We start from the raw sequence: 23751 nt of genomic DNA on the forward strand, positions 1-23751 counted from the left end.
GGCCTCGGGTCCAGGAGAGCTTAAAATAACTTGCCTTCTGGAAGGTCCTAAGATGTCAGGGGCTAGTGCTTTAGGGTCTCCTTAGCAGATGGGAGTTCTACCCACCAGGCATGCTCCTGAGCTCGGAAAGAGGGGGTACTGCTTGGGTCCAGGGAAAGGCAGGCCTGGCTCTCTCATCTCCTTTGTCTAGAGAGAATACAGTTGGCTCACAGGGAGCTTAACAGCCTGCATTTGAAAGTGGTAAAGGACAGCATTGTTCCCACGGATGGGAGTGCAGTGGGAGGCCTGGCTTCTCTAAACTGGCCTCTCTCCGCTTTAGCCAGTTCACCCATCTAGAGTGGCAGAGCTGGGTGATCCAGGAAGCTTAGAATAGAGACCAGATTTTTCCCTAAGTGCCATTTAGGACCAAAAATATCAGTGGCTGTGATTTCAGGCCCACTTCTTAAATACCCCAGAGTCAGCAAGCTAAGTGTTAGGCTCCTTCTTACCTGTTACCTTAACTAAGATCCTTTTGGCAAAGTAGGCAGTATTATCCCTAGTTTACAGAGGAGAAAACTGTGAGTCAGAGAGGTTAAGGAACTTACCTAACATTGCATAGCCAAGTAGCAGTTTTGCAGAGATTTGAACGTAAGACTGTTTGACCCCAAAGTTCTTCCCTTCCTCTTTTCCCTTTTTTCCTTCTCCTCCCCTCTTCCCTCTTCTTTTCCTCCTCCTTTTTTCTTCACAAGGCCTTAATAAATGTAAGTGCTGGCCGTCAGCATTTACATGTATTATTTCATCATGTAACCTCAGAATGGAGTTATTGTTATCATCCATATTTGCTGGGGAAGAAAAGCTTCAGAGAGGTTAGGTAACTTGTCCAGGGTCACATAGCTAGCAAGCAGCAACGCCTCGCTGACCTTTCCCCATCACCCTGTGTAAGGTGCTTTGGGGAATGGGATGTAAATGAATGTGACATAGTCTCAGCTTCAGAGTAGGCTGCCCACTAGAGAGGGTAGTGGTTCCATCCATGGCCAGTGAGGGACTGGGCTGGAGGGAATGTGGTTGACATCCAAGGGTATGGATCATTCTGGAAATAGCCAGGCTCAGGGTTCTGAATTGGGCTCTTGATCATTGTCACGGGTGCCACTTTTAAGTCCTCCCAAGTGTCAGAGCTGATGGCAGGGTGTCTAACTCTCCTGCAGAATCAAAGTGGGAAGAGAGGCATAGCTCTACATCAAGATCAGGTTTTGAAGCGAAGGCGGTGCTTGATGACTAAGAAATAGGCCAAGTAGACAATAAAACTAACGTTGGATCGGCCGCTTGTGAGGCTGTCCCTTTCTTGGCAAAGTTGGTGGCTTGTTTTAGTTTGTTTAAGGAAAACAATATAAACTGACAGGGTCCAGGGAAATTATGCGCTCTGGCAAGTGCATTGGCGCATCAGGTTACTCTCTCACCCTCTTCCTGAGATATTTGTTAAAACCTCTAAAAACTAATGGGTGTAACCCACCCAGCTTGGCTGAGAAAAATAACAGCGCCTCTTGAAGAAAAGGGAAGATTTCAGAGGAGGCCTGCATGCTCCACCTCCTCTGTGCGGGCTTTGCTTTCTCTCTCTCTCTCTCTCTTTTTTTTTAACCTTGTTAAACATCAATTCCTCTTAATCTTTTAACTTTTTTTTTTCTCCAACTTTAAACTTTTTATTTGGTATTGGGGTATCTTTCTTTTTTAAAAAAATATTCTATTTTTGGCTGAACTGGGCTGTGGCATGCAGGATCTTTCACTATGACACGAGGCTTCTCTCTAGCTGTGTCACGCAGGCTCAGTAATCAAGGTGCATGGGCTTTGTTGCTCCATGGCTTGCGGGATCCCAGCTTCCTGACCGAGGATCGAACCTGTGTCCTCTGCAGCAGAAGGTGAATTCTCAACCACTGGACCACCAGGGAAGTCCCCATCTGGGCCTTTCTTGTTTCATTCTTGGATCTTGGCACTGACTTTCTTCTCAAGGTCCGCCTCCCACTTGTCTGAGTGGTCCATCTAAAACACAAATCTTGTTTTGCTGTGCTTTGTGCATACTTTTTTCCCCCGACAAATTGAAAGTTTTTGGCAACCTTGCATCGAACAAGTCTCTCAGCACTGTTTTCCCAACAGCATTTGCTCACTTCCTGTCTCTGTGTCACGTTTTGGTAATTATTGCATTATTTCAAATCCTCCACCAGCAAAAAAAAATTGGCGGTTCACTGAAGGCTCAGATGATGGTTACTCGCTTGCTAAATTAATTAAGGTATGTGCATTGTTTTTTAAGCATAATGCTATATAATGCTTTATAGCATATATATACACACACACACACACATGTTTCAAATTGATTTATTTGGCTGTGTCAGGTCTTAATTGCAGCGTGTGAACTCTCAGTTGCGGCATGTGGGATCTAGTTCCCTGACCAGGGATCGAACCTGGCCCCCCTGCATTGGGAACATGGAGTCTCAGCCACTGGACCACCAGGGAAGTCTGTAGAAATACAGACGTTATACACTAGGAAACCAAAAAAGTCATGTGACTCGCTTTATTGCAGTCTTCACTTGATCATAGTGGTCTGGAATTGGACCCGCAATATTTCTGAGGTCTGCCTATGATTTCCCCAGCTTGCTCAGGTTCTCAAGACCTTCCTGTGCCCGGCAGGATGCAGCTCCTTAGCCAGCATATGCATGTTCTAGCGTCTTCTTGCCTGACCAGTTCCATTTCCTGCCTTACCCCACACTTCTAGTTCTCTGAATCCCCGGTACATTCTCAGACCTCTCTGCCTTGCTGGTAACTTCCTGGCATGTTTTCCCTGGGCGCTTGTTTACTCAGGAGCTTCAGTTCTGTCTTGATAATCCTGCTGATAATCCCATCACTTTGAAGCCTTCACTGAACCACTATTTCCTGATGGGCTGACTACTTACCGCCCTTTTCTGCTGTGGTATCTGATCTAGGCTTCCATTATTATTACACCAGCTTACTGTGCGGAAGCAACTGTTTAACCATCTGATCACCTCCTAGGCCCCAAGTATTTATTCATCCACATATCACATAGCTCAATGCCTACTGTAGGTGAGCATTCAACAAGCATGGTCCATGGAGTAGGAAATGGCAACCCACTCCAGTATTCTTGCCTGGAAAATTCTATGGACAGAGGAGCCTGGCAGGCTACAGTCCATGGAGTTACAGAGTCAGATATGACTAAGCACAAACAAACAAAGGCCCACCATAAATCCAGGGTGATCTCAGCTCAAAATCCGTGATCACATGTGCAAAGATCATTTCTCCAAACAAGGTCACCTTTGCAAGTTCTGGCAGTAACAACTTGGGCATACCTATGGGGGCCACTATTAAGCCTGATGTAATTTGGTAAGAAGAAAAAAAAAGTCATGGTCCAGATAAACCTAGCTGGGTTTCTGGAACCTCAGAGCTCATGGGAGGGGCTTCCCAGGTGACTCAGAGGTAAAGAATCTGCTTGCCAGGGCAGGAGCCACAGGAGATGTGGGTTCAGTCCCTGAGTCAGGAAGATCCCCTGGAGGAGGAAATAGCAACCCACTCCAGTATTCTTGCTGGGATAATGCCACGGACAGAGGAGCCTGGTGGGTTACATTCCATGGGGCCACAAAGAATCGGACCTGACTGAGCAACTAAACACAATAGCTGTCTCAGGTCGCAGGAGCGGAGGGGCTGTCTGAGGGTCCCATCAGAGATGAGTGGCATCCCTTCCTGCCTCTGCTCACCAGTGGTTGGGGTCTCATCACTCCCAGCACAGCTGATTGCCCCGGGGAGGCTGCCATCCTTGCTCCCCCAGTCTGTGGCCAATCTAAACCCTTGAGGGGTTAAGGAGTTTTCTGCAGCCCGACGCCTTCAGCAAAGTTGGCAGCTATGTGGGTACAACAGCCGCTGAGAGCTAAGCCAGTTCTCTGAGGGCAGGAGCCTTGGCTGAGCCTGGGCCTCCACCCCGCCCCCGCAGCCGTGCCGTGTCCCACACCCTCCCGTCTCTGTGTGCTCAGGCTGCCATGACAGAGCTCCACGGCGGCGGAAGTGCGTGGTCTCAGAGTTCTGCAGGCTGCAAGCCCAAGAGCACGGTGTCAATAGGATTGGTGTGTTTGAGGCCTCTTTCGGACAGCTGCTGCTCACCGTGTCTGCAGTGTGTGTCCTGATCTCTTCGTATCAGGCTACCCCTCCTGTTGGATTAGGGCCCACCCCATGACCTCATTTTGCCTCAATTACAACTTTAGAGGCTCTGCTCTTTGAATACCATCACATTCTGAGGCCCTGGTGGTGAGACTTTCAACATAGAAATTTTAGGGAGATGTAATTCAGTCCATAGCACTCCTGCCCTTTCCTTAGATGAGGTCCCCAGGAATCTGGCTGTGCTGCTTGTGACCTTTGACTCTATGCTAGGGATGCTGGAAGCTGGGGAATTGTCCCTATAGGAAACCAGAGGGCTTGGATTTTTTTTTTCCCCCTTATTTGGGCAAGGATGGATTGTATCCAAGACTTAAAACATCTCTGGGCTATAAATGTGGCAGCTGAAATGCTAATGAATGACTCACAGGCAGGAGATGTCAGGTTGATAAAGGAGGAAGGTATGAGCTGAAGTATTTAAAGCCTGGAAATTAGGAGTAACCTTGAAAATAGTCAGTGGGTTTGGCGTTCGACATCGTGGTTTAGAGAGAGCCTGCTGTCTGCCCTGTGCAGCAGTCAGTGATCTTGACTGTCCCTGGACTGTAGAGTGTGGTGGGCCATACAAAGTATCTTCTTGGGGAATTCTGCTCACTCTCAGCTTTCACCTTCTTATTGCCTTTAAGCCCAGCCGCTGCCTAAGATGGGCCTATGCTATTGGGTGATGAAGGGATTGTGGCAAGGCCGGGGCTGAGGCTGGAGCAGGGCACTTTGTCTCAGGCGATACCTTGGCGCTGGTGGTTCATGGTTCCCTGGTGACAAGTCCTGTGGGGATAAGACCTAAGGTGATAGAGTAACAGGACCCCTTTGCCTCCTTCACCCTGATTCCTAAGACTTCATTGGCACTTACCTGGGACCCAGTACAAGGTGGAGAACCACTGCTCCCTTGCAGCGGCCAATATACAGTGGGCGCCCTGGCTCCTTTTCCAGAGTTTTCATGCAGCCAGAACCAGCTGGCACCCATCTCTGTCATGGTGGGCCATCTCCATCCAGGTGGGCCACTGCTCCCTTGCAGGGGCTGATATACAGCGGGTACCCTGGCTCCCTTTCCAGAGTTTTCATGGCAGCTAGAACTAGCTGGCACCCATCTCCATCATGTTGGCCCCAGGGCAGACATGGCCAACCTGAGCTGGGAGAGAGTGGTGGGGCTAAATACCCGGGGGAGACCTAACCCCGAGGCAGGCTCTCCATCACAGAAATCAGTGTCTGCAGTTTTTTCTCTGACCGAGCTTCCCCAGCACACTCGCCAGAGAGAAAGTAAAGCCCAAGGACCCAGGTAGCTTTTGTCACCCGTGATACACTGGGCAGTGAAGTGGTTAAGCATTCGGGCTCTGGAGTCAAACTGCAGGCTTCCTGACCTAGGCGAGTACGGGACTTAGTGTCTCCAAGCCTCAGCCTCCTCATCTGTAGGGTGGGATCACGATAGCATCTTCCAGGAGAGTTGTGGGGATTTAGTGAGGTCACACGTGTGGTGCCCGTGGTGGGTGCTCAGCCAGTTGTAGACGTTATTGTCATGCCTAGAGACAGGGCTTCTTGGGGTGCTGAACCCAGGCCAAGAACTGAGGCAAAGGTGCCTCACTGCTGGCCTGGCAGGTGGCCACCACCAAGTGGGGAAGGGGAGGCAGCATGGCAGCTGGAGGCTGAACAGCATTCAGGCTTTCTCAGCCTCCCAGGGAGCTTGGGCATTTGGCTCCACTAGAGTCGGCCCCCGGGCTTTCCCAGGGCCTCGCCAGGGACACGACAGGATGGTCGTGTCGCCCGGCTGGCAGAGACACCAATTAAAACACACGCATCTGGCACGCTGGGTTCCAGCCTCATAAGCGACACTTGAAGCCTTTCACTTCCTCCCCACTCCGAGTCTTCGTGGGGGATCCTGTCTGTTGCCTTGGGCCCCCCTGCCATGAAATGCCACGCAGAGAAGCTGCCGCATCGGAATGGCGGCAATGGCAGCTGGGCGCGGGCTGGAGCGCCGGCTCCATTGCTCTTTCCCGTCCCCTTAGGGGGGTCTCTACGTTCACATTTGCTCCAAGAGCATTTCGTGAGGCAGAACAGGCAACTTCTCAGCTTCTGAGTCAGGGAGGGAGCGGGGGAGGTGGGGCTCTGATGGCTCCTGGCCGCAGTGTCCTGCCCGGGGCTGCCTCGCAGATCACAGCACGGTGGACCTGGAAGGAAACCCAGATGAGGCACCAAGGGATCACCCCCTGCCCCCACCACCCCATACCCCTCAGGCCCCTGGAGGAAAGTTGGTCCTCAGACTGCCCCATCCCACCTATGAAGGGAGCCCTCTGGACTCCCTTTCCTGGGTGACTTCTCTGATTGTTTCCTGACTCTCCCTTCTCTCCCTCTCGGTCCAAGCTGCGCAAGGTCATTCACAATAAAAATAACGGCTCATGGGTATTGAGCCCCTATCAACTGCCCGGCAGCGTCTGAAAGCACTTTGTGCTGTCTCTGTAACTGGATCCTCCCAGCAGAGCTGTGCTGTTGGTTCAGCATCTGTCTCTGACAGCAGAGGAAACGGACACCCTGAGAGGCTGAAACTTACCCAGGGCCACGCAGCTCTGGAAACCCGCGCACTTCTGATCGGGGAAACTCAGGTTCTGGGTGCCGAGAGATTCAGAACTGGCTGGGGGCACTTGTCCCTGCCTCTTCATGCTTCACAGAAAGAAAGATCAGATTTCATTCAGCTTTGCAATCAAGCCAGATTGGGCATTTTTTTCTCTTTCTGTGTCTGTCTTCCTGCATTGACAGGCGAATACCTAACCACTGGACTGCCAGGGAAGCCCTCACATCTTTTTTTTAAGGCAAGATTTAGGGGCTTTGTTCTTCCCTGGAAGAATCAGTAATGTCTGGGGAGTCTCCCAGGTGAACGTATGGTGGCTCAGCCTGCATTTGGAACAACATATGCAAGTATCTCCCTTTAGTGCTCCGTGGGCACCACCCCTGCATCCTGGCTCAAAGATGAATCCAGAAGCTGCAAATCAGGGCATCCGTTATACCACCTCGAAGTAGAAGTCTTCCCCAGAGCCAGTCTTGTTTCTCTCTTGCTGGAGGCAGCAACACTGTAAACCTATTACAGTTTTTAAAAAATATTTTTATTTATTCATTTGACTGTGCCAGGTCTTAGTTGCTGCATGCCAGCTCGTAGTTGCTGCATGTGGGATCTAGTTCCCTGACCAGGGACCAAACCCAGGCCCCCTGTATTGGGAGCGTGGAGTCTTAGCCGCTGAATCAACAGGGAAGTCCTAAGCCCTATTACAGTTGATTGCAATTGGTGACTGTGTGTGCAGTAATGTTTACATAGGTGGTGGCTCCTAAGAGCCCTTGAGAAGTAAGAGTATCCCTGTTTTTCAGATGTGTAATTGGAAGGGTGGGGCAGGAAGTGACCTGCAGGGGCGGGTAGTGGGGCAGTGGGCCTCATTCATCATCAGTGTTGCTGGGCTGCTGCACGCCCAGCGCATGTCCATACAGGCAGGCCCGTGCTGCCCTCTTGGTTTCGGATTACAGACTTGCCGTTTCTGTTTTCAGGCCTTGCCCAGAGGGAATGTGTCTCCCTCCAAGTTCTCAGTTCAGTCGCTCAGTTGTGTCCAACTCTTTGCGACCCCATGGACTGCAGCATGTCAGGCTTCCCTGTCCATCACCAACTCCCAGAGCTTGCTCAAAGTCATGTCTATTGAGTCGGTGATGCCATCCAACCATCTCATCCTCTGTCGTCCCCTTCTCCTCCTGCCTTCAATCTTTCCCAGCATCAGGGTCTTTTCAAATGAGTCAGTTCTTTGCATCAGGTAGCCAAAGTATTGGAGTTTCAGCTTTAGCATCAGTCCTTCCAATGAATATTCAGGACTGATTTCTTTTAGGATTGACTGGTTGGATCTCCTTGCAGTCCATGGGACTCTCAAGAGTCTTCTCCAGCATCACAGTTCTAAAGCATCAATTCTTCGGCGCTCAGCTTTCTTTATAGTCCAACTCTCACATCCATACATGACTACTAGAAAAACCATAGCCTTGACTAGACGGACCTTTGTTGACAAAGTAATGTCTCTGATTTTTAATATGCTGTCTAGGTTGGTCATAGCTTTTCTTTCAAGGAGCAAGCATCCTTTAATATGGCTGCAGTCACCATCTGCAGTGATTTTGGAGCCCCCAAAATAGTCTGTCATTGTTTCCATTGTTTCCTCATCTATTTGCCATGAAGTGATGGGACCGGATGCCACGATCTGAGTTTTCTGAATGTTGAGTTTTAAGCCAACCTTTTCACTCTACTCTTTCACTTTCATCACTTGGTAAGAGTTAGGCCCAATTCTTGGATCAAATGAAAATGAAGCCCTTGAAGGCCAAGCCCTCTGATCCACCTTCCCAGCCTCACCCCACCCACCTGGCAGTGACCCCACCCAGCTGGCAGTGGCCCCAGCACTTTCCAGGCCAGGAGAACATCCCCCACAGTTACACCCCTGCCTGACTGGCCTCTGTTCCTTCACTCCACCCCCTCAGCAATCAGAACAAACAAGCAGAAGTCTTAACTGTGGGGCTGCTCACACCATCTCATTTATTTGTCTACTTTTTGGCCAAACCACACATCAGGCAAGATGTTACTTGCCTAACTAGGGATTGAACCCGTGCCCCCAGCATTGGGAGCATGGAGTATTAACCCCTGGACTGCCAAGTAAGTTCCACTGTCATCTCATTTGTTTAACAATCACACAACCTCGCTTTTTAAAATTTTACTTGAACCACTTTCGCCACCAAAACTTCCCATCGGCTGCGGTCTCTTACTCCTGATCCATCCCCCTTCAGCTTTCTCCAGCTGAAGATCTGGTCCTCTGTTTCCATGGAGCCTTCCCTAAGCGACCAGGGTCACGACTGCACTTCTGCACCTTTGAATCCTCTGAATAGATGCGCGGAGGCCCACTCCCTCCCCAGCACCTGCACGTGATAGATTTGATTAATGTCTCATGTACTGAATCAGTTTGCTTTGTGCCATGATGGATTCCTAAAGGTTATGAGAAAATGAAATTTTGGTGAAGTAGATGATTTAAAATATGAGCAGGAGGGTTGAGTTTGGCAAAGTATCCTTTCATAGTATGATTAATACCCCTTGGTTCATCCAGTATTGAGCTGGGTTTTGTAAACCATGTTCCTTTTTTTTTTTTTTTTTTAATGTATTTGGCTGCTCCGTGTCTCAGTTGCAGCATGTGAGGTCTAGTTCCCTGACCAGGGATCAAACCCAGCCCCCCTGTATTAGGAGTCTTAGTCATTGGACCACCAGGGAAGTCCCCAACCATATTCCTTTTAATCAGGGTTTAACCCGTTGGTGGATTTCTTTCTCATGTCTCCATGATGCCCATTTGGGGTGGGCTGGTTGGACAAGACAGGAATGTCTAAGTAGGTGTTCTTGTTTTGGGTCCTGATGTGTTGTGCCTCTTTCCAGGAGCACATGTTTGGGCAAAAGCACAAACCACATCTTTCCTGCACACACCCTGGACACCTAATAAACAGACACATGTGAAGTAAGGGATCTGGGAGTGAGTCACCAGGTTCTCCAAACACCCAAGAGAGTCTGTTACATCTTAACCAGCCTGTGGAAACCACTGGGTTGACCAGAAGACTCATCCCCACGTGATCAGGTCAGAAATAGCCCAGGTGGACCCTGGCCTCTGCTTCCCCTAGGAGCAGCCGGCCTGGGGCATGTCTTTGGTCTCTGCTTTCAAAATTCTCAAGGACCCTCACATGGCCCATAATTTCTATATCAGCCCAGGTCCCACCTTCACCCACCTCTGAACTCACCCACCACCACTCCACCACTCGTAGGCTGCCTTTCCCTCTTGCTAATCTCTCTTTTTGTTAGACTGGGTTTTTATTTATTTATTTTTCTTATCCTTTTAGCTCTTGCTGGAAACCAGCTCTGGGAGAGCCATTGTGCTCAGCACCGGCTAATGGCCTGGAGCCGCTCCAAGCTGCCGGATGCGTTGGCTCTCACTCGTGGGTGGTCGTTGACAAGCGTGATGCCTTCTCTCTGTGACACCCCAGGGTCCCCTCTTGCCAGCTCTGCTGTTTGCTCTTGGCTGGCCTGCCTTGCTGCGAATGGCAGCTTGTACTGAGCACCCTGGAGCCCGTCTGGTTGCCTCCACGGGGCCCAGACTTTCTCAGTCACAGAGCTTGCTCAGCCTTGAGGCCAGTTGACCTGTTTGCTTTTTGCTGCCTGTTTCCTTTTGGGAGCTCGGACACTGCCCTGGGGTGGCCAGGAGCTCCCCAGTCTGGAGACGGGGAAAGGGCTTGGGAGAATCCTCAGGTGGTTAGAAATGTGTATGCATTGGTGGAGTGATAATACGGGCTGATAATCTAGTTCATTCTAACGTTTCTTCAGAGTCTCTTGGTCTACAGCAAAGGATGGGGTTGAATTTCCAGTGCCCTGTCTTAGCAAGTGTGCAGCCTTGAATGAGGAGCTAAGCTTTGGCTTCCCTCTGAGTTTCAGTTTCTTCATCAGTAAAATGGGGATAAAAATGTCCCCATGCAGGGTTGACATAGGAAATTTCAGGTGACATTCCAGGTACCAACTCAGTAAATGGAAAAACTCTTAATAGTAAAGTGTCAGGGTTTCATTTTCAACAAAGTAGCAAATTTTCAACAAAGTAGCAATGACCCCCCTCCTTGAGCCTCAGTTCAGTTCAGTTCAGTGGCTCAGTGGTGTCCGACTCTTTGCGACCCCATGAATCGCAGCACGCCAGGCCTCCCTGTCCATCACCAACTCCCGGAGTTCACTCAGATTCACGTCCATCGAGTCAGTGATGCCATCCAGCCATCTCATCCTCGGTCGTCCCCTTCTCTTCCTGCCCCCAGTCCCTCCCAGCATCAGAGTCTTTTCCAATGAGTCAACTCTTTGCATGAGGTGGCCAAAGTACTGGAGTTTCAGCTTTAGCATCATTCCTTCCCACTTCAGTGTTCTTGCCTGGAGAATCCCAGGGACAGAGGAGCCTAGTGGGCTGCCGTCTGTGGGGTCTCACAGAGTCGGACACAACTGAAGCGACTTAGCAGCAGCTTCCAAAGAAATCCCAGGGCTGATCTCTTTCAGAATGGACTGGTTGGATCTCCGTGCAGTCCAAGGGACTCTCAAGAGTCTTCTCCAACACCACAGTTCAAAAGCATCAATTTTTCGGCGCTCAGCCTTCTTCACAGTCCAACTCTCAGATCCATACATGACTACTGGAAAACCATAGCCTTGACTAGACGGACCTTAGTTGGCAAAGTAATGTCTCTGCTTTTGAATATGTTATCTAGGTTGGTTATAACTTTTCTTCCAAGGATTAAGGGTCTTTTAATTTCATGGCTGCAGTCACCATCTGCAGTGATTTTGGAGCCCCCAAAAATAAAGTCTGACACTGTTTCCACTGTTTCCCATCTATTTCCCATGAAGTGATGGGACTGGATGCCATGATCTTCATTTTCTGAATGTTGAGCTTTAAGCCAACTTTTTCACTCTCCTCTTTCACTTTCATCAAGAGGCTTTTTAGTTCCTCTTCATTTTCTGCCATAAGGGTGGTGTCATCTGCATATCTGAGGTGATTGATATTTCTCCCGGCAATCTTGATTCTAGCTTGTGTTTCTTCCAGTCCAAGGTTTCTCCTTGAGCCTATAAGTAGATAATTTCAGGTCTCTCCGAGTGGATGACTTGAGCTCACTTTTATTACATTCCTCTTGGCACCCCACTCCAGTACTCTTGCCTGGAAAATCCCATGGATGGAGGAGCCTGGTAGGCTGCAGTCCATGGGGTTGCTGAGTCGGACATGACTGAGCGACTTCAATTTCACTTTTCACTTTCCTGCATTGGAGAAGGAAATGGCAACCCACTCCTGTGTTCTTGCCTGGAGAGTCCCAGGGACAGGGGAGCCTGGTGGGCTACGGTCTATGGGGTTGCACAGAGTCGGACACGACTGAAGCAACTTAGCAAGGATTGGTATTTGGGGTTTGGATTTTCTTAGGGGTTCTGTTGTGGCAAATGGGGAACTGTATGTTAACTTCCTCGACCATCTAGGTGCACTGCAGGACAATTTACCTCAAGTAACTCCATCTCCTGCCTGCTCTTTAGGATGGATTTTTGGCCTTTATTGTATTTTTCTTTATTCATGCTGCCACTTTAAAAAAAAATTAGTTATTTATTTGCTTGTCTAGCTGGGTCTCAGTTATGGCACACGTTGTCTTCCTTGCATCTTGCAGGATCTTTCTTTGAGGCACATGGACTCTCTAGTTGTGGTTCATGGGTTCAGTAGTTGCAGCCACAGGCTTAGTTGCTCCTGCAGGATCCTAGTTCGCCAACCAGGGATCAAACCCACGTCCCCCGCTTTGCAAGGTGAAGTCTTACCACCAGGGAAGTCCCCACAACGCCTCTTTTGAGCTGTTTCCCCCACTCGGTGGAAAGGAAAACTGAAGAAGAGGAAGAGAAGGCTAAGCCCAGGACTTGACCACTGACCACTCAGATTCTGAGACCCTGCCGGCTTCCCTGGGAGCACGCCAGCCAGCCCAACCCAGGTCCCTGGAGAAGTGGCGTGCCCAGGCCATCAAACTCTGCAGGACATAGACTTCCTCCCAGCTGTCATTCTGCCAAGGAGCTCTGTGTCTCCCGGCTGGCCACTCTGCCCCTTGTTGCTGCTCTTCTGAACATAGCCTCCTGCTCACAGCAGATCCAGATGCTGGGGTGTGGCCAGTGGTCATGGGATCCAGGTCTAGCCAGTCCCCCAAGTGTTCCCAGGCAGAGGCTAGAGCAGACCTCTGATCAGTACCCCAAGTAGAAAAGGAGTCTCACAGCCAGGCTTGTTCCTCTGAGCATTGCTCATCTGCTGACCCCCTGCAGAGGCCCAGGGAGCCCCAGCTTGCAGTGGACGATGCCTTTGTCTCCATTTTTTAAAAATAATTTTCCGTGGGGCTTCCCAGGTAACTCAGTGGTAAGGAATCCACCTGCCAATGCAGGAGATGCAGGTTTGACCCCTGAGTTGGGAAGATCTGGAGAAGAAAATGGCAACCCAGTCTGGTATTCTTTCCTGGAAAATTCCATGGACAGAGGAGCCTGGCAGGCTACAGTCCATGGGCTCGCAAAAGGTTGTTGGACATGACTGAGCAACTAAACGGCAACCACAGATTATAATTTCATAGCTGTCTGTCAGAGCTTCTTCCAACCTAGTAATCTGAGATCAGTGAAAACAAAAAGTTACCAAAGTAAAAAATTTTTCAGTGGGTAAGCACACACTGTTTTAAAAATAGAAGCCTCATTTTATTTTACTTTTATTTATTGTAAATATTTTTTGGCCACGCCATGCAGCATGTGGGATTTTAGTTCCTTGACCAGGGATCCAACCTGCACCCGCTGCATTGGAAGTGCAGAGTTGAACCTCTGGACTGCCAGGGAAGTATGCCTTGTCTCCTTTGCTCTTGCACTGCCCCTGGCCCCACCCCTGTGCATTTCAAACTAGTGTTTCCAGTGCTTCCAAGTGAATGCAGGACAGATGTTCACACAGGTGCTATACTCTTCCTTGGATAAACACAGTGGAGTTTGCATGTTTTTCTGTGTGTGTATGTGTGTAAGTGAGTGTATGTGTGTGTGTGAGAGAGAGAGAGAGAAGCATAGGTCTTTGAGATGGAGGGAGCCTTTACAGATGTTTTCTCAAAGCATCCCATACACTTTGCACGTGGTAGGTGCTCAATAAATGCTTTGTGATGAGTTTTCAGTGGGAGTCAAATCCTTCTGTTTCATAATAACCCCAGCGGCCCAGGCGTAGGAAGTACAGTTCCTGTTGAAGTACAGCTGTATTTGGAAGTACAGTTTCAAGTCGAGCCTTGAAATGCACAGATTCAAGGAGATGGAAATCATTTCCAGCCCCACCAAGAGACTATCTGCTGGCATCTGGTAAACGCCTCCCTCTGTCTCTGCCTCAGCAGAGGGTGGTGGTGGGTTGTGTAGCAGTGGCCAGAGGAAGTCTTCTCCCCCGGCAGGTGGTGAGGACCATCAGACAATGGAAGTGACCCAGGGGGCTCCTGGCGAGTTAACTGCTCTGTAAATGTGAGCTCACCATGGCTCCCCTGGGGAAAGGACCCTGCCTTTTTTGCCTGTGCAGAATGTAGACGGAGTTACTGTGAAACCAAGACAGCCTGACTGTCCTGCATATCTCTGCTCGTCACAACTGGTCCAGCTGCTCTCTGTTAAAACCCAGCGGCTCAAGTCCAGTCTCCTTATCATGGCTTACAGCCTGCCTGCTGCTCCTGATTTACAAAGGCCAGGCTGCTGGGCTCGAACCCAGCCTGGCCGCTTCTTGCTCTGTGACCTTGGGAAAATCACTTAGCCTCTCTGGGCCTTAGTTTCCTCCCTTCTGGAAACTGGAGATAGTAGTAGTCTCTGGTTCCGGGGGCTTTTTCATACTTAGGGGAATTAACAAGGGTAAAGCACTGAGTGTGAGCTGTTATTCTTGCCCTCATTTGCACATATCAGCCTTATACCTCTGGTGCTTTAAGCTTCAGAATTACTGAAACCTGTGCAGTTTCCCACGAACGGAAGAGCCTGGTGGGCTACAACCCATGGGGTCGCAAGAGAGGACACAGTTTGGCGACTCAGCCGCCACCACACTTCCTGAGCATGTCCTGCTATTTGCTTTTCTGTGCTTTCTGCATGACCTTCCTGTTTCTGGAAGGTAGCCCTCACCCCATTCCCAGCCCCTTTTAGAACACTTTTTCATCCTTCATTCTTTAAAACCAGCACTGATAAGGCCCCTGAATCTCTCTCTCTCTGCCTCTTCCCTCCAGCCCTCGTGGACGGTAGTTGTGGTCACATCATTTTCTAGGCTGCTGTAACAAATGCCTTTAATGCCCCAGAATCATCCCTTCTTTTGCCTCCTGACTGTGAGCTCCTTGAAGACAAAGCCCATGGTTTTACTTTTTCAAATCCAACACCTAACCTAGTGCCTGGTATACAGTAGGTGAGGAATAAATGTCTCCTCACATGAAACCACATTTATCTCCATCTAGAAGGTCAGCCTTTTAAAAACATTTTCTCCCCTCCCTTTTTCTCTCCCAAATAACTGCATGATTTATTAAGACTAGAGACTTGCTCTCAAGGTTTCGTTTGCAGCTTCAGTCTGCGAGTGCCCTTTGTGGCCAGTTTGGGGGTGGGCCCCTGGGACTGCCATTGCTACCCTGAATTACCAACGGGTGCTTATTTTCCTGGCCCCTGCCAAGAGTCTGCCATTTCTAATCTTCACTCCTCTTGCCTTTTCACCTCCTCTGTTTACAGCCGCTGCTCTCAACTTTCTCACCAGCTCCACACCCTTCCATGGCAGGCCTTGTGTATCTACAGGGAATCCCCCTGGATTTGGCCACTTAGGTCCCTGTGAGCTGGCCGGAAATAAGTTGGAGGTGGCACAGGGCATAATCCTGGCTGCTTCCAAACCAGGGCTTCCTCCTTCTAGAACAGTGCCTGACCGAGTACTGGCCTGGGTGAGCCTTTCATCTTTCCTTTCCTCTGGATAAAGCCTTTGGCAGGACAAGGTTTGGGCCGGAGGCCAGCAATTCAACTGGAAGGGCCGTGCGCCAGCTCTTGCCTTTCTGGAGGTCGGTCTATTAGCCCGGGGTTCTGCCAAGGTTCACAGCCTTTCCTAACATGCCTGGATGACACAGGTCTACCTCCCACACCATTGTGCAGTCAGTCACCAGCAGAGAAAGCCTGAGCAGAAGGAAATACATGCTCTGCTGTCTTTTGGCACGGTGTCTTTTGCCCGATTTTTATCCAGGGGTCTTTTAAAGAGCCCGCACGGAAGCTGGGTGGCAACGGCGTGCCTGGAAAATTCATCAGTGCCACTCGGGTTGATTTTCCTCTCCTCTTTAAGCTTCCCCCCCACCACCCCATGGAGTGGGGCTCTCAGCGACCACTGGCAGATGGTTGGGCGATGGCTCGTTGTCATTCTGGTGGGCGCCAGTGTTCGGAGGGCTCCGGGCACTTTGTGAGTTTTTGCATTTGTCTCTGAGATGCTGAGAGCACAGTTGGCACATGTCCCAGTTAATGGATGAAGAAGCTGATCCTCTGGCGATTAAGATCGTGAACCAGGGGCGGGGAGGGGCACAGATGGGAGAGAACTTGGGTGTTCAGGGCTACATAATTTTTTTTAATTTTAATTTGGCTATACTGGGTCTTAGAGTTGTGCCACGCAGGATATTTAGTCGAGGCATGTGGGATCTAGTTCCCTGACCAGGGGTTGAATCCAGACCCCCTGCTTTGGGAGCAGAGTCTTAACCCCTGAACCACCAAGGAAGTCTCGGGGCTGCGGTCTGTCTGGAAGAAGATGTGCACGGTATATGCGTGCCTATGTGTGTGTGTGTGTGAGGAGGGTGCGGGGTGGGCAGAAATGCATGAAGTTGTGTACATGTAAGAGAAGGAGAATAAAAGGAACAGGATTGAAAGGAGAGAGGGACCTCAGTGTAAACCTGCAAAAGAACTGTCACCGCCTCACATCCTTTCTGCTCAGAGCTGCCTCCCACAAGGAGCTCATATGCCTTTTATCCAAAGCACCCTCTTGCCCAGGCCCCCAAGGAAAGTCCCAGTGACCTACCCAGCCCTAGCGGACCCTGAGCTTGCTGGATGTTGGGTGGGTCACAAAAGCCCTCTGTTCCCGCCCGTCCTTCCCCGTCCTCCCTGGCGCTGCTTTATAGCCAGCATATGGAAACTGCTTCTGTTTACCCAGAGCTACCTCGATGCTGCTGTGCGCTGTGCTCCAGTGAACGGAAACTTTGGATTCCCCGCTGGGTCATCTGCGAGGCTGCATGCAAAGCCGCCAGCTGTTTTGCAGGGAGTGTCTGGGCCCTATTACATCAGTGCAGAGGAAGCGTTACCATCTGTGCAAACAGGTCATCCTGGTTTATCTGCCTGTCCTCTGTGTGGGGAACGCCTCTCCTACTTGGAGGCAGCTTTTGTTGTTGTGGTTGTCGTTACGCTGTTTTGTATTCCACCGCCTGCCAGTTCCGCCGTTTTCTTTCTGTTCCTTATTCTCCACATTCAGCTCCCTGGGCTGATTGCCAGGATGTAGGGAGGGGAGTTTAGGAGTAGGTGTTGCATAAATGTTTAGTGGCGAAGGTCGGCAGGGCCTGAAAAGGCTGCAGACCGGCTTTACAGGAGAGCTCTTTGCCCAGGACACCCGGAGATTGGAACAAAGTGTTTTTCTCTTCAGGGGCTGGGCAGGGGGTGACTTTTCCCAGAGGCGCAGAGTGGGAACTTGCAGGTTGCCAAGAGCGTTCAGCTTTCTCTGGCCCTTTTCAAGCCTCCCGGGATCGGAGAAGCTGGCTGCTTCTAGGAGCCCAGGAGCTGCCAAGAAGACGGCCGCTCCCACCCTCCTGTGCTGCTGTGTATCTTGTTCCCCCACTTCTTTCCTCCCGTTTCCAGCTGCCTCCCAGGAGAGGCGGAAATGCAGAGGCGAGGGCCAGCCATCATCTTCCTGGAGGAGGCAGCAGAGGGCCAGCTGCCCGACAGCCCCATGGAGAGGTCATCCTGTCTCCTCCAGCTGGGCCCTTGCGGTATGCCTTGACCTCGCCATGGGTGAGTGTGGCACCAAAGGTGGTACCAGGATCAGAGATCGGACATGTTGGTTCTTACGGGGTCTCTAATGTAATCACCGGCGTGAGGGCGGGTCCCTGATTGCAGGCCGGGGTGGACCCGGGGTGCTGTATGAGAGCCTCCAGACGGCCTTGTCCGGTCTCTCCCTCTGCAGGAGATGCCCCGAAAGTTGCATCACCCACTTTTTACGTGGAGACCTGGCAGGGGTCGGGGGGCAGCGCTGTTTCTCCCAGGAAGTGCAGATTCACCCCAGGTGGTTAGGAATAGGCCAGGGCTGGGCTCCAGGTCACCAGGGCAGGTGGGTGCTCACAGTCAGCAGGGTCTGAGGCTCCCCAGGTGTGACCTGGAGCAGATTCAGTGGGCGTAATGGAGGGACCTCCACAGCGACACGGGGACAGACCATCCCCTGGGACATCATGCTCAGTAGTGATCAGTCAGAGGACCCTGGAATTCCCATACAGCCTCACCTTCTGCTTCAGTGGAGTTCACTCCAAGGAAGCTCACTGGATACGTGCCCCCTGTCTGAACTACAGGCCCACGGTCTGACCTCTGACCTGCCCCCTTGCACCAGCCCCCTCCCCTCTTCTCTCTTTTACCCTAGCCATGGTTCTTTATGGGAGGCCGCCGACCCTCTGAGCATTCCTCATCAACAAGAAAGCACTTGGGGGCTGGACGGTTTCCATTGCTTCTTTGGCCACTTCTCCAGCCTGGGAAGTGGGAGAACGGGGCTGGGAATCTGGAGTTAACCCCCCTTCCCTCCTCCAAAAAAGGTGACTTCCCTGGTGGTCCAGTGGCTCTGGACTCCCATTGCAGGAGCCCCGGCTTCCATCCCTGGTCAGGGAACTAGATCCCGCATGCTGCAAACTAAGACCCCGTGCAGCCAAATAAATATATTAAAAAAAAAAAAGAATTAGACCCCGCAGCCCCTAAACCCCTCCTCATGGCAGCGCAGGGAAAACGCTTCCGGTCTTGGCCGCTGGGCTGCCCACCGCCTCTGAATGAAGACTGCGTGTGCAAGGAGCAGGCTGGACCGTGGTTCCTGCCTTCCATGTCACCCTTTCCGTGATCCCTAAATGTGGCTCCCCAGCTGCTCCTGCTTGGAACATGGGGTGGAGGGGGGGACACTCTTGGAAGTCACCTGTGGCCTTCTTGAAACTCCCTGCTGTGGCCCTTGTCACCGAGAGCCTTTCAACCCTGTCCTCGAATCACAGTCACCAACAGGCACTCAGGCTTTGCATCTGGAAAGCCAGCCAAGTTCTGTGTTCTGAGCAAGGGGAAGGTTGACCGATCAGAAGCAATGAACAAAGTCCTCCCCGCTGGAGGGGAGGACTCTCTGTTCTGTGTCCTCAGCTCTTTGAGTCCTGTTTCCCTTTTTCAAGGTTCTGCCTGAATGACTCTTGTGTAAAATTGTCCCTCTTGCACAAATCCTCCTAAGAAGGATCTTTGGAAAAGGCAGAGAGGTCATGTCACACCCCTTCTTACCACCCAAGGGCGCTCCCCACTGTGCTCTGGATGAAGCCTGCCCAGCACGGTGGGTGTGCTTCTGTCATCTTTGGGGCATCTTGCATTTCATTTCTGTTCAGATATGTGTGTGGAGCTTTTGCACATCGTGCCTGGCCCTGTTCTGGGCTCTGGGGATACCACAGTGACCAAGACGAAACCCCTGAGTTCATGGAGCTGATACTCCAGGCAGGGAAGCAGGCACCAGGCAGGCCCACCAGTTAAGTCCATGACCCCCTCCCAGGTGGCGATAGAAGCCCAGGAGGAAGCCGGGGGCTGTGTGAGGAGGCCAGGGCATGACGGTGTGCCCCGGGAAGCCAGAGGCAGCCTCTGTAAGATGACCTTCGGGTGGACACCTGGGAGATGTGACCAGGCCAGCCATTCAGAGGTCCAGGGGCAGGGCTGAGGGCACAGCAAGTGCAGAGGCCCTCAGCGGAACGTCCCAGGCCTGTCCCAGGGGGACAAGGAGGCTAGCATGGCCAGTGTGAGGGGTGACTGGGATGAGACCCCAGACCGGGTTTCACAGGACCTGCTCCCCCCAGAGGAGGACTTCCAAGTTTTCTCGGGAGCTAGAGGCGGTGGCATGTTTGGGGCAGAGGAGTGCTACCACCTGACTTAGGTTTTTAAAGGATTACTGTTATACTGAGCTAAAAAGTTTACTTAAAACACATGCATACACACACCAAAGGATTTCTCTGACCGGCGTAGAGAAGAGAAGGGCAGAGAGGGGCAGGACGGGGAGCCAGACCAGCAGCAGGGGTGGTGCCCGGTGGGGTGAGGGGCTGGGAAAGTGCAAACAGTATCTGGGGAGGGTCACTCCACATGATGGATGAGGGGGGATGTGAGGGGATGAGCCTCCTGAATCCCTGGGCCCTCTCCTGCCCTGGGGTTCTCTGCCTGTACTGTGCTCATTCGGGTCTGAATCTTTGTGACCCCCATGGACTGTAGCCTGCCAGGTTCCTCTGCCCATGGGATTTCCCAGGCAGGCATACTAGAATGGGTTGCCCTTTCCTCCTCCAAGGGATCTTCCTTACCCAGAGACTGAACCTGCATCTCTTGAATTTCCTGCATTGGCAGGTGGGTTCTTTACTAGCACGTGTGGGAAGCCAAGGTACAGCCTTTCTGTTCAGCACTTGTAGGTCAAGAAAAATATTCCCCAGCTGACCAAGACCTTCCGCCTGTCCACTGATCACTCACAGCCCTCACTGGCACATCCCGAGAGCTCTGGCCAATGGGAATGATGATCTGTGGAGGCCCAGCCACTTGTTCGCTTTGGTTTGTCTCACTCCGGGCTGCACACGGCAGTGGTTACCCTGTGGCAGACCACCATCCACATTACTCGAGTGAGGGGTGAGTGACCAGAGTTTGTGGTGGAGAGGCCTCTAGACAGGCGGCCAGGAGGCCCGGGTGCTAGAGCTGGGTCTCTGATGGATCAGCCCTAGTAACAGGTACGCTCTTTGCCATGACCTCCGCCTCCCATCTCTAAGAGATGAGCATTCAATTAAATGGTCTCGCCAACCCATTCCAGACCTAAGCGTCATCCTTTCTAAGATCCTGGACCCGACGCTCATCCTTTCTATGATGGAAAGCAGAAAGTCCTCCAGAGTCCGTGGAGGGAAGCCCCATAGTCCATTTGTTCCTTCGCTAAGCCATGTCCGACTCTTTGCGACCTGGTGGACTATAGCATTGCAGGCTTCCCTGTCCTCTACTATGTCCCGGAGTTTGCTCAGATTCACATCCAGTGAGTCTGTGATGCTCTCTCTTCAACCATCTCATCCTCTGTCATCCCCTCCTCCTCCTGCCTTCAATCTTTCCCAGCATCAGGGTCTTTTCCAATGAGTCCGTTCTTAACATCAGGTGACCAGAGTATTGGAGCTTCAGCTTCAGCATCTGTCCTTCCAGTGAACACTCGGTTAATTTCCTTTAGGATAGACTGGTTTGGTCTCTTTGCAGTTCCTGCACTTTGGTTAAGCATGGGGATTCTCAGCATAGACCCTGCTGACCTTCTAAGTGTGTGAAGCCTGGGTGAGTTCACAGGACTCTCTGGGCTTCCTGTACCTCATCTGTAAAATGGACACAGTAATGGTGCTATTGTGAGGATGAAATTTACAATGATTCATATATCATGCTGAGAGTAGCCTGGCACACAGAGTATGCCCTGGAAGTGTGTTTGTTGTTTCAGCAGAAGCCGAATTGATGAGGTTTGGGCTACATAGATTTGTAGGGCTGAGGTTCGTTAGGGTGGGGGTGAGACACGTGTGCTAAGAAAGACCCTTGTCACCCTCTCCTTGCACCACGGCAGCCTTGGTGGAAGGCTTCTGGTAGTCAGCAGGATCCAGGTGGCTGGGGTCTGCACCAGTTGTGGCAGGGCTGGCCCACGGGCAGCTCAATTTGCTTTGATAACCACCGCCACCCCCCCCAACCACACACACACACACACACACACACACACACACACGAGAGGAAGGGCTGGGAAGGCTCACAATGGGGGATCTCTGAGGCAGGGGCTCACGCAGATGCTTATGTCTAGCTCTGGCTGGGAAAGTGGCACTAATGTCCCCTGCCATCTGTGCCAGCCATCGCCACCCACCCTGCAACAGCACCACTCTTTACCTAGGACTACTGTGTCCCAGGCACCGGCTCCTGCCATGTGGAGGGCATGGAGGATTCAGCACAGGCACCCAAGATCCTAGCGCCAGCTGCCTGCGAGCGGGTGGAAGAAGATGGTTTTGACCTTCCCCTGGCTCCACCTAGGGCTCAGTTCTTTCGGAAATGGGCACGGGGGAAATGGGCACGGGGATCAGAGTTAGAAGATCCTGGCGTTGGGAGAGCAGGACCAGGATGAGAAGGGCTGACTGCAGTCAGATGTGATGGAATAGCTGCTGTATTTTTAATCCTTTCAGCTATGCCTTGTCCTTCTTTCTGGGCTTCCAATTCTTGAAAGGCATGCTTGCATGCCTGCAAAGGCATTTCAGTCATGTCTGATTCTTGGTGACCCTATGGACCATAGCCTGCTAGGCTCCTCTGACAATGGGGTTTCTCCAGGCAAGAACACTGGAGTGGGTTGCTGTGCCCTCCTCCAGGGGATCTGCCCAACCTAGGGATCAAACCCGCATCCCTTACATCTCCTGCATTGGCAGGTGGATTTTTTACTGCTAGCGCCACCTGGGAAGCCCCTTGAGAGGCATGCAGCGTACCAATTAGGAGCTAACCAGCCTAATTTGGCATCCAAGCCCTGCTTCTCACCGACTGCATGACCTCAGGAAGGTACTTAATTGAAGTGTCTTGGAGGAGAAAGGCAGGAGAACAAAGGACAGGTGGGATAAATATGCAGCAAATTGCAAGATGATAATATTTAAGCCTAACATATTAGTAATTACATTAAATGTAAATACTCTAAATACTCCATTTAAAAGGCAGAGTTTTTCAAACTAGAGGAAAGAAGCAAGACCAAACTACATGCTGCCTATAGGAAACAAAGTTTAAATAAAAAGACACAAAGAGATGAAAAGAATGGAAAAAGCTACAATAATCACTAATCCAAAGAAATAATCAAAACTGGAGTAGATATTATAATCAGAGACAAAGATTTGCATATTTATAGACTACATTATATATATATGCATATATGTGACTCAAAATTTTAAAAGAGAAGAAAATAATGTAATAAACAGGTAAGAGTTGGAGACACTTCAATTAAGTTGTACAAATGGCAACTAAGCCTATGGAAAGATGCTCAACCGTATTAGTCTCTGAGGAAATCCAAATTAAAAGCATCGGATTTAAAACAATGCGGTAACATCACAATATTTTAGGGTAGTTAAGACTTCAAGCAGTGAGCATATCAATTGGTGGTGCGGAAGTGGAAGACCCAGAACTCTCGTTTACTGCGAGTGGGAGTGTAGAATGGTACAGTCACTTCAGAAAACACTTTGGTAGTTTCGTAAAAAGTTAAAAATGGGTGATCTAGCTATTTCACCCCTTGGTATTTACCCCCAAGAAGTGAACACTTACATCCATACCAAGTCCTGTACATGAACATTCATAACAGCTTCATTTGAAGTAGCCGAACATTGGCAATGGTCTAAATGTCCATCCATGGGACTTCCCCGGTGGTCCAGTGGCTAAGACTCCTGACTCCCAACGCAGGGGGCCCAGGTTCCATCCCTGGGTGGGGAACTAGATCCCACGTGGCACAGCTAAAAATCCCAGTGCCACAACTAAGACCCATTGCAGCCAAATAAATAAACAGTAAAAAAAAATTTTTTTTAATTAAAAGCTGAGACTTGTTTCTCGGTGCCATGGCGTATATCAGTGGACATACTTGAGTGCTGTGACAAGCCCAGCTCAAAGAGGCTTAGGTATAAAAGGATCTTTGTGGGCTCAGATTTCGGAAATGCTCTGAGGTAAATTTCAGGCATAGCTCGATCCCAGGGGTGTAACTCAGGCAGGTCTTCCCCACTTGGTGGCAGAGGCAGCCTCTAGCA

At 50.8% G+C, this 23751-nt stretch overlaps 1 protein-coding gene across 11 annotated transcripts in view; it reads left to right on the forward strand.

Annotated features, from left to right (window-relative positions):
* Window positions 1–23751, forward strand: part of TPCN1 (two pore segment channel 1) — a 65115-nt gene that overhangs the window by 3868 nt on the left and 37496 nt on the right. For 3 of the 11 annotated variants that reach the window (XR_003585553.3, XM_060401232.1, XM_027956565.3), the window contains exon 1: window positions 17572–17746. The exons of 6 other annotated variants lie outside the window; for them this stretch is intronic. Coding sequence is in view for 2 of the 5 variants with exons in the window: in XM_060401232.1 (XP_060257215.1) it covers window positions 17743–17746 (4 nt within the window). In the remaining 3 variants the exon portion in view is untranslated. Of the gene's footprint in view, window positions 1–2195; window positions 2261–17571; window positions 17747–23751 lie in introns of those variants that run through there. 2 more of the 11 variants (XM_060401234.1, XM_027956568.3) reach the window with 1 other exon arrangement.

This window comes from Ovis aries, chromosome 17 (assembly GCF_016772045.2).
Source record: "Ovis aries strain OAR_USU_Benz2616 breed Rambouillet chromosome 17, ARS-UI_Ramb_v3.0, whole genome shotgun sequence".
Classification (NCBI taxonomy): Eukaryota; Metazoa; Chordata; class Mammalia; order Artiodactyla; family Bovidae; genus Ovis; species Ovis aries.